The sequence below is a fragment of the Micromys minutus genome, assembly GCF_963924665.1.
Source record: "Micromys minutus genome assembly, chromosome: 9".
In the NCBI taxonomy this organism is placed as follows: domain Eukaryota; kingdom Metazoa; phylum Chordata; class Mammalia; order Rodentia; family Muridae; genus Micromys; species Micromys minutus.
Window position 1 is genome coordinate 29,326,523 of NC_137978.1, and position 18,584 is coordinate 29,345,106.

The 18,584-nt window shown below is 39.3% G+C and overlaps 1 protein-coding gene across 8 annotated transcripts in view; it reads right to left on the bottom strand.

Moving 5' to 3' along the window:
• The window catches only part of ELAVL4 (ELAV like RNA binding protein 4), a gene marked incomplete at both ends in the record, with an annotated part of 83,609 nt that extends 66,897 nt beyond the window's left edge, over window positions 1–16,712 (bottom strand). For 3 of the 8 annotated variants that reach the window (XM_080921701.1, XM_080921699.1, XM_080921697.1), the window contains one exon: window positions 15,293–15,340. In XM_080921701.1, coding sequence (XP_080777827.1) covers window positions 15,293–15,340 — 48 coding nt within the window. Of the gene's footprint in view, window positions 1–11,146; window positions 11,237–11,908; window positions 11,961–12,174; window positions 12,299–14,825; window positions 14,934–15,292; window positions 15,341–16,658 lie in introns of those variants that run through there. The other 5 variants (XM_080921703.1, XM_080921702.1, XM_080921696.1 and 2 more) reach the window with 4 other exon arrangements.
• Between the last annotated feature and the right edge of the window lie 1,872 nt (window positions 16,713–18,584).

Here is an 18,584-nt window from a genome sequence, read left to right on the forward strand (position 1 = left end):
AGTGATGACGTCGGATGTTGAATTTATAAATTTAGGTAGTCTCTAAGCTTTATGTTTTATAAGTGGGGGCTGACATTATCTGCCTAAATTATATTTAAAGAGACCAAATTGACAGCGTAGGACAGAAATGGGATATGGACAAGTGATTGTGAGCGGTGATCTCTGTAGGCACGAGCATGTTCTAAGCAGAACTGAACAGGAAGAAGCTGAAGTTCTAGAATGCAAACTTGCTTCTCTGCCCGTAGAACGCTGGGACAACTTGCTAGCTGGGAAAGCACCAAGATTAAACCAATTAAAAGTCTGCCTCTCCAAAATTCATTAAGAGGAGAACTATATAAAAGTTCTTTTTGCAGAGCCTGGATGTAAACTCCCATAATCCCAGTCTTGAGGGAGCCTGAGACAGGAGGATTATGGGCTTAGGGTCAACCTGGGCTATACAGAGAAACCCTACTCTGTTGCAAAACAAAATAAAATGAAAGCACAAACCCCCAACAAACAAACAAACAAACCAGACAAAACAAGTCTTTATAATTGCAATTTAGAGTTCAAGCATTTTTCTTCTTGTAGAAAGTTGTAAGCCAGAAAAAAAAATACCAAGAATTAATTTCTTATACACATTGATGAAATTTCAAATTTTTAAACACCACAGATATCTGTCTAGCATGGATTTACCTCCTACTCCCTACCCTACCATTTGCTTCTTCAGTTATCAATCTTTTGTCCTTCATTAACCGGTGACTTTTCTTTTAGCTCAGAGAAATGTCTTCTCCATCACCCTTTTCTAAAATCAAGCTCCCCACACTCTTAAGGCTGAAGTTTGAATCCATGGCTTCACACAGGAAAACCAAGGACTTGCTCACTGAATTATAGTCCCAGCCTTCACTTTTTGCAGATGTATTTATGCCCATAGAACAACAGTGCAAAAATTCACAAATTTGCCCAGTGTACCTGCATTCATCACACAAGGCATACAGATGCATACCTGTAAGTATAACTTTTATTCTCCTAAAGTAATCAATGTCTCTGAACCTTCTGCCTTCATCTGCTAACCTAGGCCTAGTCCAGGAAGCATCTAATCTCTGTACAGTCTTATCTAGGCTACAATGTTTTTAGCCTCTGACACTTACTGCTGAATAAGCTTACCCTTTCTAGTTCTTTCTGAGACTTGGCAGACATCAGCTCAGCTGTTCTGGGTCAAACTCTTCTTCAAGCTGACTGATTCAATCTGGCTTCTTTCATGAGGCCTCTCCTGAATTACTCTGCTTGGCCTCAAACTAACTCTAGTAATCTGCTCTAATCTTCTGGCCCCTTTTCATTCTCTGGCTCATTCTGTTTTCACCTGTGTCTAGACTGTTCTCTCGTCAGCCTGTTTCTGTAAAACTGCTTCCTCCTCCCCCTCCCCCCACTCTACACTGCTCTTGAAGTAGCTTCCCTTTCCCTCTCTTCTCAAGAGTAGGGCGTATCCTATTCTGTCAAAACTTTTTAATCTATTACTTTGCCACTCAATTAGACATCACTTTCAAATACTTCTACAAACTAACTTCACCTCCATTGTTTGGGATTTAAGGTGTACACTAAAGGGTGTGTCTGTATTCCAGGCACAGGAACTAAAGGTGTGTGCTAAGGACTTAGACACAGGTTTTTCCATTAAACAACACAATCTCAGGATTTACAGTGTGATCAAGTATCCTGCAACACATACCTGTTAAATTCATAGGACATTCTTGGTAAGCACTTGAAAAGGATTCATACATAAAGAGAACCGTCTTACTGTCTTTCACAGAATCATAGCTCTTTAAAAAGGAAAACACGAAGATTAAAAGACTGGGGAGGGGGTCAGATTGATTTATAAGCCCTTGTTTTAAAGATCAGATTGGAAGAACCTGCTCCTATCCATCCTGAAGTGGAATTAAAAATTTGTGACATTCAAACAATGTTTTGAGGAGTTGTGTTTTTAGTTTAAGTCTTGAACCATTTCAGCAACTTCTTGATTTTTTTCTCCCGTCCTCACTGGCAAAGGCAAGAGGGCATCGGCTTAGGACAACGTGTAGATTTATTAATTGTTTCACTTCAGTCACCTCCTTGGAGCCATGGGATAAAGGTAGAAATACGAGATTTGGTCCAACAACTACCTGTCCTGCCATTGCTCACTCCTCTTAGGATGCGCCACCAGTGACTGCCACGTCAAGGCTTTTGTGATGGTTCCCTTCACCACTGCTTCTCTCTCTCTCTCTCTCCAAATAGGAGGGTAATACACAGAGGACCAGTATTATTCTCACATCTCATTCACCTCCTCAGTCAGATCACTTCTAGAGCTGTGAGTGCCGCCACGGCCTCACTAAACAGAGGAGAGAAACTGAAGGGAAAGTTAGAAAATCCACATTATTAACTCTTTTTGCTTCAGCTTCTTCTTTGAGAAACAGAATTTCAAAATGCAGCCATAATTTCAAGTCCAAAGGATGTGTCCTTCAAAATTGGGAGGACACAGAAAACACAGTAAAGCCCCACAATTCCTTGGAAGGACTGAGGGTCTGTCTGTGTGAGAAACCTACCACCTCAACTCCCTTGAGTGATGTGAGAAGATGCTGGCTGGGAGGGTGTCAGGGGATGTGGTTTCCCAGGACACTGGGCTGATGGACCATTTTTCCCTGAAGGAAGGCTTTTGCCAGGAGACAGGGGACTGACAGACTAAATAAACCCATCATTGAAGCACCTTCAATGTTCTGGTCCTATACATGAAAGGTTTGGTTCATTATTGCTAATCCTTTGATTCTAACAGAGGCTCTGTGAATCAGGTATTATCTTCCCATTTTAAAGATGAGGAAATTAAACTAAAAAATTTGAAATAGCTTCTCCACAATCAGCAAGTTGATTCATATAGATCTGACTCTGAGAAACTCTTTTTTTTTTTAAATCTTTTAAAAAGTTTTACTTATTTTTATGTGTCAGGTGTTTTGCCCACATGTATGTCTACACATCATGTATGCACAGGGACCTCAGAGGCTAAGAGAGTAGGATCCTTTAGAATTGGAGTCAGAATGGATGTGAGCTGCCATATGGTTGCTGGGAAGTAAACCCCTGCAAGAGCTGCAGGTGCTCTTAACACTGAGCCATCATTTTAGATCCCTGAAAAATTTTGTATTTTCAGCTTCATAGGAAATAAAACAATACCTGGGGTGATGGGTTTGTGGATAAAGCACTTGGGAAGGAAGTGTGAGGATCAAAAACAGATCCTAAGAACCCATATAAAAAGCCATGCAGGCATGGCAGCCACTGGTAACCCCAGCACTCAGGAGGCAGAGGCTTCCCAACTACCAAATCTAGCCAAAATTGGCAAGCTCCAAGTTCAGCAAGAGATCCTACCTTAATAAATACAGTGGAAATTGATCATGGAAGATACCCGATACCAATATTCAGCCTCCATACACATGTGGACATACATGTGCCCAACATACATGCAAACACACACACACACACACACACACACACACAGGAAGGAGAACAGTAAGAAATTATGAAAGGAAGGAAGGAAGGAAGGAAGGAACAATAAACGAACAGTATTTCTAGAGGTTTGCCAGTACAGGTCCTCCTCATACAGAGGCACTTAGGGCTCCACAACCCCAGATCCGACTTTACCAACACAAACATGCTTACTGTGGAATCTGTGGGAATGAAGCTAATCTTCCTATATGGGGACAGGCCAATATATATGTTTTTAGCTTCAACTGCACCCTGGCCCTCTGGGTCCTAATCACAATAACCAGGTTGATTTCAAGAGTGGAACCTCTTCCATTATAGAGGCAATTAAAATATAATCGGGCTGGAACGTTATCCTCCCCCAAAGCCACCTAAAACAGAACAACTCCAAAATAAAAGCAATTTACATATTTTAGTCCAAATTAAAAAGTAAAAGCTAAGGATTGCCTTTTAATATCCTGAATAATAAATGTACATTTATGTAAAGCTTCCTTTGGGGAACAGTTACTATGAGGACAACGCTCCCAATATTATTCATAAGTATCACTTTTGTTTTGGTGTTACAGTAAGAATCTGGACTTGGGGGAATTGGACTGTCTGAACCCAGTACATCAACAGAGATAATTAATGTTTAAGACATGTACGATATCTAAATTGTAGATGTGTGGTTGGCTACGTTGCAAAAAAGGAACATAAGAGAACATGAGTCAAATCTGGTCCAAATCACAAATTTGCAGGGATGTAGTCAGTTTATTCCACTTTAAGTGAGCAGTTTCTTAATTGCAAGTTGCCTTAGCAAAGATGTCAGGCTTTCACTTTTGAGCAACCCTTAGAGCCAAAGTTTATCATTAGACCTGTATTTACTACTGTGGCTTATTCAAAGGGGGCATTCTAACCATCTATCTATCTATCTATCTATCTATCTATCTATCTATCTATCTATCTATCTATCCATCCATCCATCCATCCATCCATCCATCCATCCATCTATCCATCTATCTATCTGTCAATCTATCTCAACTAATTTTTTATTTTTGACAAATTTAAAAGCAAAACTTCTAAAGAATTTAAGTTCATAAGTTAGAAAAACACAGACTACTTGATAAGTCATTATTGGTACAAGTCATGGCATAGTAGAGGTCACAGCCATTTGTAACACACACACACAGGGTCAGAGACAGAGACGAGAAGGAGACACACACAGATAGACAGATAGATGATAGATAAAAAGTCCACAGTATCTAGATATGAATTAAAGGATAACACTAAGCCTTCTACTCCATTAGCAAAGTTCTTGTCTGTGCAAAAGTAGGCCAGGAGGGTCACAGTATTCCCAGATACAGTCACAGAGGAAAGGTATAAAAAGTCATCTGTGCTAGGTGTAAGGACATACAACTGTAGTCCCAGATACCCTGATGGCTGAGTTGGCTGGGGATCACTCAAGTCCAGTATTTTAAGACCAGCTTGGACTGTATGCACTGAGGACTTGTCTCAAGAAAGAACTAAAATGAGTTTCCATCAGAAGAAAGGTATTCATATTTCTGTAAAATTAACTCGTTCCAGGCAAGTTTCACAGGTATCTGGCTGAGAGATCACCTCCTTCTAACTGTTCAAACTGCTTCTTCCTAAAGGTGAACACCTGGATACATGGAACCTTTCAGACAAAAATGTCTAGAAAATTTTAAATTTCTGTCTTTTGGAATCATCCAGAGACTCATACAAAGGAAAAGCCACTGATGCTCAACCTGAAGGTTCTGATAAAATTCTGCTCACACACTGACATGGCGACATTGGGTGACAGCCACCTTAAAACCTTCACCTCAACTTTATCCCTAGAGTCTTAGACACAGCCTCATCATTGAAAAAAGATAAAAGAAGTGGCAGCCCTGAATTCCAAAGAAATGCACACAAGAAGTCTTCAATGAACGAATCTTCATGGAACAAGAAATGGCCGTGAACTTGCTGTGCCCTGGTGGCAAAGCAAATCCAAGGACTTCTTGTTACAAGAGGGGGAACAGAGAAAGAGGGTTCAGAGTAGCACATGAGCCAGACAGGATCCCATGCCCCACAGTGCAGGCTGAGGAGACCTCCTAGATGTAGTGTTCTCTGAATGTGTTATCTTGGCTGGAATTCATTTTTTGCCTTCTTCTATCCTGAAAAGTAATTACATTTCCTATAGAAAACAAATGTTTATTTTGTCTTTATAGTTTAAAATTAATATTTGAAAACTTTAAATCAATAAACGTTATTTTTCAAATCAAGATTCCACCTAACGTTATTTCAGGGAATACCTAAGTCATGTGATTTTTTTTCACTATCAAAACCATATATGTTAGTTTTGTATTTAACTACTTCTGGGGTTAAAAACAAGTATTTCTTAACAATAACAATAACATCTATAATAAAGATGTAAACTCAATGTACTAACAATATTTCTTCAATATTTTTATCAATTTCTTAACTGAAATCTATTTAAAGATTCTTCAATCAATCTCAGCATTTCTTGAATTTTGAGACAATCTTTACAGGTGTGTGTGTGTGTGTGTGTGTGTGTGTGTGTGTGTGTCAGTCTCAGGTGTTAGCTACAAAGATCTTGGTAAGACTAGTCCAAAGCAAAAATGGTGGAGGCAGAATCTCAGGGTTGGAGGAGGGAGAGAAGAGAAGTGGGAGGGGTGGGAGATCGAGACACTAGCCTGATAAGAGCGCCAAAAAAAAAAAAAAAAAAAAGCATACTTTATTTTTTAATGAATTCATGAACAACATAAATATTACCACCAAGCTAAGTCCATACCTAGTTGGCTGGCTGATCACTTTCCTATTGTCTTCTTTTTGTAACAATTTCATTTCCAAACTGGTTGGTTCCTAACACTGATGCTCCAAAGCTGTTGTGGACATGCTGTCTGAATTCTTAATGAAGTAAACAACAAACAAGATGGGTCATCTCTGTACCCCCAGCTAGCACCACAAACCAGCTCTTATTAAAGGTGTGAACAAGCAAACAAGGAAGTAATGAACCTGCAAAGTCAAGGTTCTGTGAAATCACAGGGCATCCTGCATTTAACAGTTCAGACTTATTACTCATTATCGCCTACATCAGAAAGCTATAGATCCACAAGTTGATGGCCTGTATGTCATGGTCCGATACCCCCTGCCCAACTATGTTCTCTGCCTCTCAGCCTTGTCCTTGTCTTTTCCCCCTTTCATTGCTAGATAGCTAAATTAAGACAATTACTGCTTGTGAAACTTCCACCTACCCACTTGCTTCCAGGCCACTCTCCCTGACCTCCTCTTTTAACCCTTTGAAGCCATTGATCTGCAGTTAAAAAATACTGAGGCTTAAAACCCAAGGGTGACCCCAAAACACCCTACAGTCACAAAACTTGAAAAAAAAAAGTATAGGATGCCAACAGGGAAATTCTACCACCGTATTATTACTATTACCAGTGGTGATATTACACTAATATGCTCCCAAAGAACAAAAGCCCCCATTTTAATTTAAACTCTATCCCTTGATCAAGTGGGCACTTTTTGGCTCACAAACACAGTTCAGGATTTGCACATTTACAGTTCCTCAAGTGGCTGGTAAAGAAAGTGTCAGGCTTCTAATTCAAGTTCTCAGAGGTTAACATCTTTTTGGATAAATATATGAAAATTCATATTTTTCTAATAGGAAAACTCTTAGAATTAATAAAGAAAAGCAGTCTACTTCAGTTTTCTTTCCATTTAGAGATCCATATACAATCCATATACACGTACAGGTAAATGTTTACATATTTGGTTAATACCAAATAAGGAAAAGCTAAGACAGATGCAAGAATTCGTAAAAGTACAGATACCGCCCTCCCCCCATATCCATCAAATGCGTGAAGGAACGAATAGTCAGGAATGAAAGGTTGACATTACTTCCTTCCAAAGGGGAATTGCTAATTCTGTCCACGGCCCATCAACTGCAAGACAGTAAGATAGAAGCTTGAGAGTATTCATGTACCTTCTTACCTCCCCAAACTCCCAATGACATTGGGAAAAATACTGCATTGCAGCATTTGCCAGCACATAATCGTATACCTAGCAATCGCTGACTAGCTCACCAAAATAAAAAAGTACGTATTAATGTCAGGGCATGTAAATTAAGTGTGTGGTAGCCACAGATCACTGGTACAGAAGAAGAAATTTGTCAAGACCGAAGTAGTTCTGTCCCTTTGTAATGACCTCTATCAAGACAACTCGCCATCCCTTACTTATGGCACTCACAGATAATTTGTTTCTTCTTTTTTGTTCTTAGTGAAAATCAGGTATTAAAGTACCAAAGGCTAAATGAAGCAGAATGTCTCTTTAAAGATGGGATAATATTTTGTCTAGGAAGAGAATTCAACCACATAAAGAGATAAGTGCAGAGAGAAGAGACCAAAGCAAAAGATTTGCCCTGAGGAAACCCTTTCATTGTTCACAGTAACTCTGACTTGAGAAAAGACCTCAGTTCATCCATAAATCCTTTTAGAGACAATGAACACACACACACACAACCACACACACACAACCACACAAGTACCATTCCTGTTTAGATTTAAAATTTCAAATCCATTTTCCTAATAAAAACCCTAAATTTAAAATATCTGAAGTCGACCATGCTTCTTAAATACTTTTAGCGATACTGAATTTGGAACTAAAATACACACACACTATCATTTTATTTCTCGTTCTTTAAAAATATTCAGCTAGAACTATTCTGAATAACCTGGTCTTGCTTTCATAACAAAACCCCTATATTAAAAGAAACAAGAAAGGTCTTTAGGAGAATTTAAAAAAAGTTTTAAGGCTTTGTGCAAACCATCAGACATCAGCAAGTACATCTTAGTAGAGCCAAGATGATGACTTGAATAAATGCTGGTTGGGAATGAATGGGACCAAGACTCAAATAAATGTATAAGTTTTAAAAATGAGATATTAAAATCTGAGTATAAATAAGCGATTCTCAGAGTATTATGTTTCCTACACTCCTTTGCTCTGTTCATTTAATTTCTCCAAAAAAATCATCTGATTTAATCAATGCATTACTATGAAACACAGAGGCAATTGGAAACTGCAATATAGACAATGTTTTTGCAGCAATATTTCCATCCAGATTTTTACTTCATGATAACTGCACATCCGGCCTTGCACAACCATCAGAGTATCCTTCCCCATGCAGGTTGTAGGTATTAACATTTAAAAAAAAAAAAAAAAAAAAAAAAAAAGAAGCAAGAAAGACCAGCAGCAGAGCTATGTGTCTTTATTTTTTCATAACCAAGCCAAGGTGACAGTTTTTATAAAAACCATTTTCCCTAACTAAAAGCTGCCAAAAATTTTTTAGAAAATAAAACTTTATTAGTGATGATAAAAATTATTTTATTTTTATAGATTATATATGTTTATGCACTAAAGATAAAAAAACAAGGTTCAACATAGGGCAAAAATGTAAGTTTATTTTTATTGTTTTACCTTCAGAGTAAAACCAAAACAATACCTCCCCCAATCAGAAAACAAAACATTTTCATAGAGGAAAAAAAAATGGTGGGGCCAATGATGGAGATTTGTAATGGAGAAAAAACAAATTAATAGGATTTTCAATAAAGGCAATTATATTTCCCACCCTTGCAATACATTTGAGTTTCTTAATCTTTCATTTTGGGGCATCAAATTAGCTACTCAATTATGTATCTCTATTGTCACCAGGAAGAACCCACAACTGAGGATTATTTCAGGTTTTAGTTATGCTACTCTGATTCGTTCAGGTACTCTCTCTGTTGGTCCCTTTCGGTTGATATCCACTATCAACTGGGAAAAGACACTACTTAGACAAGGATTCAGAGAGAGTGAGAGAGACAAGTAAGAGATGCCTGTCTTCCAGCGTGCATGGGTACCATCAGACATTAAGAGACACTTACAAAAGATCACCTCTTCACTCAGCTTATGCAAAGACCAGACCCAAGACCAAATGCATTTGGAATCGGAGGACATGGATGGATTCTGTGGCTAGAGGAATGGGCAGTGGAGAAACTGGCTCTTCAGTTATTATGTTCTAAAGACATTTTTAAAAATATTCTGGGTCTTAAATGAGACATATAATGAACTCTTTGGAACTCCAGTACTAGCATCCAATGTCATAAAAATGCCAGTATCACCTAACACACACACAAAAAAAAAAAAACACTGGCTAGCATAAACCTAATCTACTTATATTTTTCCTAGGAATAATTGCTGGGAATTTCGGGGAAATCATTGGCAGACCTTGTCGCTGTAGGATTTGCTATTATGTTTCTGTCAACTTCATTCAGTACCATTTACATTTTCCAAATGCTCTCACTAGGTTTCTTGTAATTTTTTGCACGTATAATTTCACAGCAGGGAAAGGGGGAAGGAGAGAGAGAGAAAGAGAGAGAGAGAGAGAGAGAGAGAGAGAGAGAGAGAGAGGAAGACAGAGAGAAAGACAGACCCTATTCTCCCTTCCCCCTCCTCTCTTTTTTTTAAAACAAACAAACAAAAAGAAAAAGAGAGACTGAACAGATGCTTAAAAATAGATTCGAAAAATCACTGTAAACCAGAGTTAGAAATGTAATTAACACCTATTATTTATGAAGAATAATTAAAGTTGGGCTAGTCACAAAGAATAGCAAAGATAATCGAGGTCCTGTCCCCCCTCCTCCCTTTTTACACTGTTTGCAGTGTGTTCTCATGATAGCCACCTGCTCCCTGCTCCGATTCTCCTCTGTTCGTTTCCCCGGCAACCTTTCATTGGGTTTTCCTCCCAGCTATCGCTTTCAGTTGGGCTGCTCGGTCTAATCTTATTTGTTTTACACCCATCAAAACAAGCAGCCAGACAAAGGCAATCCTCTAAGAATGCGAAAAAGACCACAGCTTTGTTATAACATCTCTGCAGAGTGAAAAGTCCTCCTTGGGCTTCTCTGGTTTGAAATAAAAAAGAATTTATAGCTTTTCCCACTGCCCAGCCCCAAATCCCCTGTAATATATTGCTGGTGAAATTCGAAGTCAAAGTGGATGCTCATGGCATCTATTTGTGTCATTTTGTGCCATATCTTTAGGGTCAACACCAGGAGACAGGAACAGCACTCAAGGAGTTTCCCTGTTTCTTTTTCCAGAAAAAGGCGATGCTAAAAATAGATTTACTACTTCGGCAGAAAGGTTTTCCACTTCCCTATCCACATTTGAAAGTCCTGTTTCACAATTGCATCGGCTGGTACTGAATCTCACCTCCTCCACCCCTCATTCCCAGCCTTCCCCATCACTCCTAGCATGAAGACTGAAAAAGAAATGTGCCTTTAACTTTAACAGTCGTGTAATTCAGCTGAAGGCTCACAGAGGCGGTGGACACGCCAGCCAACAGTGACGGTGACATTGTGATTGTCAAAAAAAAAGGCACCAACCTTGCTTGCCTAAAATGTGTTTGATGGAAGAGACAGTATATCCCTTGTGTGCATGCAATGCCATTATACTTAGAGATAGATTATGAATTTCAGAAAAAGAAATACTAGCACACACACACACATCAGAATAGTGATTTACGATGCAGTTCACAATCCTTACACACACACACACACACACACACACACACACACACACACACACAGGCACGCGGCTGGAACCTCCAAGCTGCCTTCTTTTTTTCACTTACCATCTTCAAGCCATTCCACTCCATCTGTGATCAGAAGATGGACCCTCACACAGTGTGTCAAAAGCAGAAAGGAGCGTTATGTAAAAGCTGACATTCCCTTCTTACAGAGCTGCTGCCCAGAGAAGGAAGCAACAACTCAACACGCCAGGCACCGCTACACATACAAGCCGCCTCCTCTTTTTATGAGGTCATGACAGGAAACTCTTTGAAATACAAGATGCAGCGTTTACTGAAGCCCAAATAAATCACTCTCTTTGCCGTTTTGACTGCGCAGTCCCCAGAAACACAACTGCCCATCTCAACGTACAGCACCCAGGAGCTGCCTCTCGGGGTTTACATTTCCAGCACAGAAATGGAGAGATTCCTAACCCTGCTGCATTCACCCAATGCTCCACAAAACCCAGGCATGTAGACAAACCTCTTCTCTCTTACAAAAAGAAACCCCCTCCCACTCCCTCATATGGGCTCAAGTAATAGAATCTCTTTCAACAAACCAGCAATTATTTCAGCCCATCCCCACCCTCTGCTTTTACGTGGAAGGGAAAACTGACAACGACCTGTTAAAAATGACAATCTCTCTCCCCACTGCTTTTCAAAAAAAAAGAACCTACCCGCAAGCTACACAAAAGATATAGTAAATGAAGGAACCAAAGAGCAGCAGAGAACTAAACTCTCGTGCAAGCATTAAGACTGGCCAAGGAGTAGACGCTTGCCTTCCCTCCAGCAACACGAACAACAGATTATATATCTAGTCATACCTACCATAACCATTCTTATTGGCAAATATTGGGTCTCGCAGCGCTTCGACTCTTCTCTTAAAATTTGCAAAGGTTTCAGGATATACTTAAAAAATGACTACTATTGTTATATATATATATATATTAAAGATCCACAGAACACAGTGTGGATGATTGTAAAGTAAATCTATTATTGGGAGGGGGTGGGGTGGGAAAGAAAGAGGAAAAAAAGAGAGAGGAAGAAAAGGCGCAGTGAGCTGAAACCCCTGATTCTAGGATGTAGATAAGAACAACTGAACAGAGCCTTGCTGAAATTGGCTCGAAGCTTCCCCTTTTTACATCCATTTATGGGACCATCTGTCAGCTGAAGCCAGACTCTGATTGGCCGGGGAAACGAAGGGAGGCGTTGCAACATCAGGTGCTATTTAAATTAGCTACTGCCAGATTGACGATGTTAATGATCTGGTGACCTCTACAACAACAGAGACCAGATTTCTGAACTGCTTCTTGTGTCTAGTAATTAAAGCCCGGCTGAAGCAACAACAGCCATGCTTGTATTTTTTACCTTTTACCTTCTTCCAGCTCAGAAAGTCCTGTCACAACTGCAGGTCATTGGAGGACTGCAAACCTTCACAGTGGGAGTGTCCTTCCTTTCTGGGTCCTGGGGGATACAGCAGCCTGTCCCTCTGATACTAGGCTTTTTCTGTGGAGAGTATTTTCAACCACCTTATCTTTCTTGACAGTTGCTTTCTAGCGAAATGCATATTTAATGATCTGCCTCTAGGCTTAAAGATACAACAAAAGCACTTTAATGTGCTAATAATTCTACATTTTAACTTTATTATTTCCCAGTATTGCTGGTTTTCTACTAAGTAGTGTTTTTTTTTTTTTTTTTTCTTCTTCTTCTTCTTCTTTGCAGCTAACATGACCAACGTTTCAAATTCAAGTTTGGGATTAAGCTTGTTGGGTGAATTGGGTTCACTTAACTTTGCCTTATAAAAACTATTTCCTAAAAGTTTTTTTTTTTTTTTTTTTTTTTTTTTTTTTTTTTTTTTTTTTTTTTTTAAGAAAGAAGGAAAAGAAAAGAAAAGGCTGGGAGGTTGGGGAGGAGGGCAGCTTCCAGCGTCTACCTTTCTGCATGAGATTTCTAAAACAGAGAATGATGAATGATTTATTTAAATGAATTTATTTTTCAACTTAAGGGCATGCTCTGAATTTTTTTTTTTAATTGACTAAAACATACTTCCTTTTGCTTTCCTTACTGTGGTGAGGGCAAAATATGATTCTGAAATAAAGCAATCTCAATTTTATTACCTGTGCAGACCACTTCGTCTTGCTCAACTGAACAGATTTTGCCTTTCTCCTCGATACTTCCTCCAGCCCCTGACTTTGTGAAAGATGTACAGAGGGACATTTAGCAAGTATGTGGTGACAGATACAGAACTTAGATGACACAGTTCATAGCCTCTGCATCACTACACTTGCAAAACTACATGCAGGATTTTTTGGGGGGCCTGGGTTTTTAAGTGACTTACATGAGACCCTTTGTCTCATGTGTATGAACAAGGGCAACACCGTATGTATTTAATTCACAGTTTAATAAACTTCTTTCCCAATGAATGCACAAAGGTAACAAATATTCAGGGCAGTGTTTAATTTTTGCTCCAAGTTGCCGGTGGACTGGGCTAGGAATAGTAGAGCCGCAGGCCAATATATCTTATATTTCTGGGCTTCAGAGTCCAAGAGTAAATGAGTTTTTAAAAATAATTGCTAGAAAATAAAAATACAACCCTTTCATTTCTAAAGGTCAAAACAATTCTTTTCGAAACATTGCTTCATGAACACAACATGCAATAAACATACATACACACATTCTGTGTAAATACAGACATGCCACGGAACAATGTATTGGGTACATTATGTAAATCCCTGTGCTTAAATATAAATAAAGCCAGCTTTTAGAAATGAAGGTGGATGGAGAAGGAGTAGAAAGGTGGAGCTCCCAGGGGCCTTTCAGGCAGAACAACAGTGGAGGAAGTGAACTTTGAAATGATTTCCTTGGCACCTGTGTGGTGAGTCCTGTGAGGCACACTGGAGCCCTAGCTCTTGCTGTACTGTATGCTGAGAATGAGCTCCCAGTTCAGTGCTCCAGACAACTTGACGTTCACATACAGGATAGATCTATCTATGTGTCCTAAGTATACTCCTGAGTATATCTCACCAATATCAAAATATTGGAGGAGCGTATTGACACAGTCCTGACAATTATGCAAATAAAAACAGCTCTCTTGGAACAAGATATTTACCTGATATTTTAATGCAGGTCACAGAAGGTGAAATTTTTAGCACCTCTATTTTTTTAAGCCATATTAATCACAGTATACTCACTGAGCCCTAAATTAACATTAGGTATATTAAAAAACATTCTGGCCATGTTTCCAAAATAGTAACCATACATTATACCATAAACAATGACCTGGTCTTGCTAGGTTAAAAAAAAAAATCTATGTGCTTTGTATATTGATCACTTCTGCAAAAACCTCCACTAAAGTCTTTCAAAGGAATCCTCAAACCAACACACACATGTCCTCAGAGGCCTTGTCTCCAAAGACAAAGGCAGAATCCTATTGTTGGGAAAAGTCAACCTTATTATCGAATTTTCAATAGTTACCATTCATCTTACAGCGTGAGGGGCTGACCGCTACATCAGTGGTGTGACATTTGTAAAGCAACAGATTCTCAATATATTATCCTAAGAATCAGGCAGGCGAGTCTCCCAGTCATGCATGATTTTTTTTCCTGCTACAATCCACCACCACAGAAAGAAACTTGTCTCACTCAAGCAGCTAAGGCAACCTTAAAAAAAAAAAAAAAAAAAAAACAACAACAAAACACGGTATCCCAGCGATGTGGGGCTGGCTACGCGGCTGTGTCCCTCTTACCATAAATGAGCAGTTTCTTGACTCATTAATAACAATTTCCCTTAAAAGAAGTAATCCCATATCAGGCAGCCCCTCGCCACCACGCACACATCCCAAAGGCTGCAGATATCTCAGCTCAGTCGCCGGCAGCCAGCTTTCCCACACAGAGTCCAGATGGACTGTACCAGAAGCCAATTCAGCGTTAATAACTACCTACTCCGCACAGTGGAGAAGCCTTACGTGGCACAATGGGCTAGGAAACAAGGGAAAAAAAGACAACCAAATTCTCCAAAAGCCCGGAAAGCAAGGAACAGAAAGAGAAGCATGAATTATTTTTTCTAGACTTCTACGAAGGGGGGCGGGGGAGGGAAAAAAGAAAAGGAAAAAGAAGAAAAAAAAAAAAAAGAACCCTTCATAAACATAGGGGGAAAGTGGGGGGGGGGAGTTAAAAACAGATGCTGCCCAGAAAAAAAGTGACAAAATATTACCTCATTATTTAATAAAGCAGCATTAAGCGTCCTGCTGATTTCAAACATCTTGCCACAGATTTTGTTTTAAGAGAAACAGATAGAATCCTTTGCAAAGCACTCCGTCTGCAAAGGGTTCTTCAATTTTCTTGCGCACCACGGAACAGTCAATATATTATTTCCCCAGAGTTCGCACATTAAAACCTCTAGTCAGTGAGCTGAATTTTCCTCGTATCTCTCACACAGTAGCCTCCTGTTATATGTACTGCTCTCTTTGCAAGAGCAGCCTGCCCCAAACATGGCTGGTGTTTAAACTACTCTTTAAAGTAACAGTTCACTATATAACCACCAGGTGGGTAGAGTGCTCAGATAGAAATAGAGCGACTTAAAAGGTAGGTGTGTGTGTGTGTGTGTGTGTGTGTGTGTGTGTGTGTGTGTGCACGAGCGAGTGCGCTTTTTTCCTTAGAATTGCTTTTAGGTATAGGATGTGATGTGAGAAACACCAGCATCCTAACAGGCAAATTTCTCTCTACTGTATTATGCCTAAGTAAATAATTTCTCCTCTGACTTAAAGCAAGGAGACAGAACAGAACAAAACACTACCAACCGATTCTAATGAGAACTCTGAAGAACAAAACACAAACAAGACTTGTTTTATTCTGCAAATGATGAATGAGGAAAATACAATTAACCCCAAGAAAGGGAGAACTTAAAAAGTCCGTGAAGATGTTTTCTTTTAAAATGAAAGATTCACTGCGATGAAAACTGAATTCAGATGTGTGTATGTTATGTGAATAAATGCACACAAACTGGAGACAAGAGTTGAAGGTAGAAGTTTTCTTCTAAGTTTATTTTGACATTGTCTCAACTGATTTAAATGACCAGAAGCTTCAAAGCAAAGACACTGAAAAAACAAAAGACAAAACCAAAGCTAAGCATGTCTTTTAAAAGTGCAATTATATGACCAGTTATAAACAACCTCAGGCTCAAACCAGACACATGTCTCCACACAGAGCTCTTCTTTCCCCTTAAGATCTGCCCTGAAGGGGAACACTTTTGCTGGACATTGTTTTGGAGGTGTACCATACTTGGCATTTTTTTTATATCACTCTATTTTAATTAATTTGATCCTCTGCCAAGACTAAAGAGAAGCCCCAAGTTGAAATCTCGAAAAGATGGAGAAGAGGGTAATATAAGGATCTAGAGATGCATTGTTATTTAGCCATAGCTTAAGATGAATCTTACTAATAACAAAGCATGCACCTGTCGATTACTTTCCCATGTATCTACATCAGAAGCCAACATAAACACACACACACACACATGTACATGCACATACACATGCACACACACACACACACACACACACATACACACACATGCATACCTGACATTTTTGTTTTTCTTGGCTGGACAATATTGAAGCTCTGAACTTCCACATCTCTGGAGACACAAATGCCAATTCTTGTATTTTTCCAGTCCATCCAGGCAGCATTTAACTACACAAGATAGCAACTGCCTCTTTTATCTTTAAGTCAGGTCTGCATCATTTAATAGCATTTAACCTCCTTGCATATATTAAGTTTCAAGTGACAATTTTTAACTGGGGAGTGAGAAGGAGGAGTTGCTCTCTCATCAAACTCTGGTTGTATGAAATAAGCTAATTTGTACACTCACCATATGTCTTAAACACTAATTAAAAAATGTCACTTTCTTCAAACATTAAAATGTAATCAGCCTAGTAAATAAAATATTCTCGGGTTTTCTTGCCTTGGTGATAATTTAAAGAGTGTTTATCTCAAGGTAACCTTTCTAACTTGATTACCAAGGAAGACTAGATTTCAAAAAGGAAAAAGAAAATTTTAAGGGTCAGGGCTTTGGGGCAGGGAAGAGAGAAAACCACTACTGTACGGAGCTGCACAAAGGAAAACAAGATGAGGCAGGGGTTTGAAAGACCCATAGTCTTGTTACCCTAAGGCAAATCCAGCCAATCAATACCACCCATTGACGGTCTACCATCTGCCATGCTACGGAAAGATGTGGCTAAACAGACCTGTTCCATATGACTGTGGCTGGCTCATTTTCAGTCGATTAGGGCAGTTCCAGAGCATTCACGTGCAACACACAAAACTCCAAGTCAGTCTGCATCTCTCTCTACACCAGTCTCTAGCACAGCTGCAGACCTTGCCTCCTGTTCTGGCTGTCCGGATTATCTCTTCTTGCTCCTCAATTGAATTAGCAAAATGGTGAGCGAAGGTAGAACACACACACACACACACACACACACACACACACACACACACTTGCTGGTTCCTCTTCACTGTCATGCAGAAATCTGGAATTCCATGTGCTCTGTCCTAATAGAATTATGGCACACCATTTAAATAGCATCATCAGTGACTGCAACCAGACATTTTCCTGTGGTTCAGTTTCTTTTTAACCTTTCCCCCTTTCAAAACAAAATATATACATTGTTGGTGTTTTTTTTTTCCTTTAAAGACATGATAAATAATCTTCCCAGACAATGGAATACTATTATTTAAAAGCTTTGGTAAAATCTAAACCTTAATTTTCCTTTGTTGAATCACGGTGTTGGTCTTCTTCTTTCTTTCCCCGGTAGAAACATTAAATCAGTTTTATCGGAGAGTGGACACATATCGCCAAAGCAAGAAAGATGCACCAGGCTGACAGGGACTTTGCAAGAGGATTAGAAATTCACTGTGAAATGTTCTCCCAAAGATATATGATCAGACTGTTTGCTGCCTTTCTCCCTCCTGAGTGGCATATCCACTGTGGTTTGTGGGAGAGTGCCGCTGTCTGGAGTGAAGGACTAACAGATGTCCAGTCGACTTGAATTCTGAGCGTTCACCTGTGCAGGTAAACTGACCGGAGCTGACTCACACACCATCGCCCACTCTCCTAAACTCATGCTTGAGTGGCTTCTGAATGATGTGTCTTTCCAGAGACAATGTACATTTGCCTTTTCAAATTTGCCTTGGACTACACTCTTCAAAAATTATTATAACTCTCTGGAATAGAAATGGAAAGAATAAAAAGACTGCATTATTTAGGAAGTTTTCTAAAAGGGACTTAATTTAGGTGTATCAACAGTCTGGACTTTTCTCTGATATATTCTTCTTCCTGGTACATGACAGTCTTCAGGGTCAGTGTGAAAACCCACAAGGATTTCAGAAGACATTAAGGGATTTGAGACCTTTTAACATTAGTCCAAAAGAGCTCTACTGAAAGGAAAATAAAAATAAGGCAACAAAACCCTTGTCTAAATTTACATTAAAACACAAAGTACAGCAAG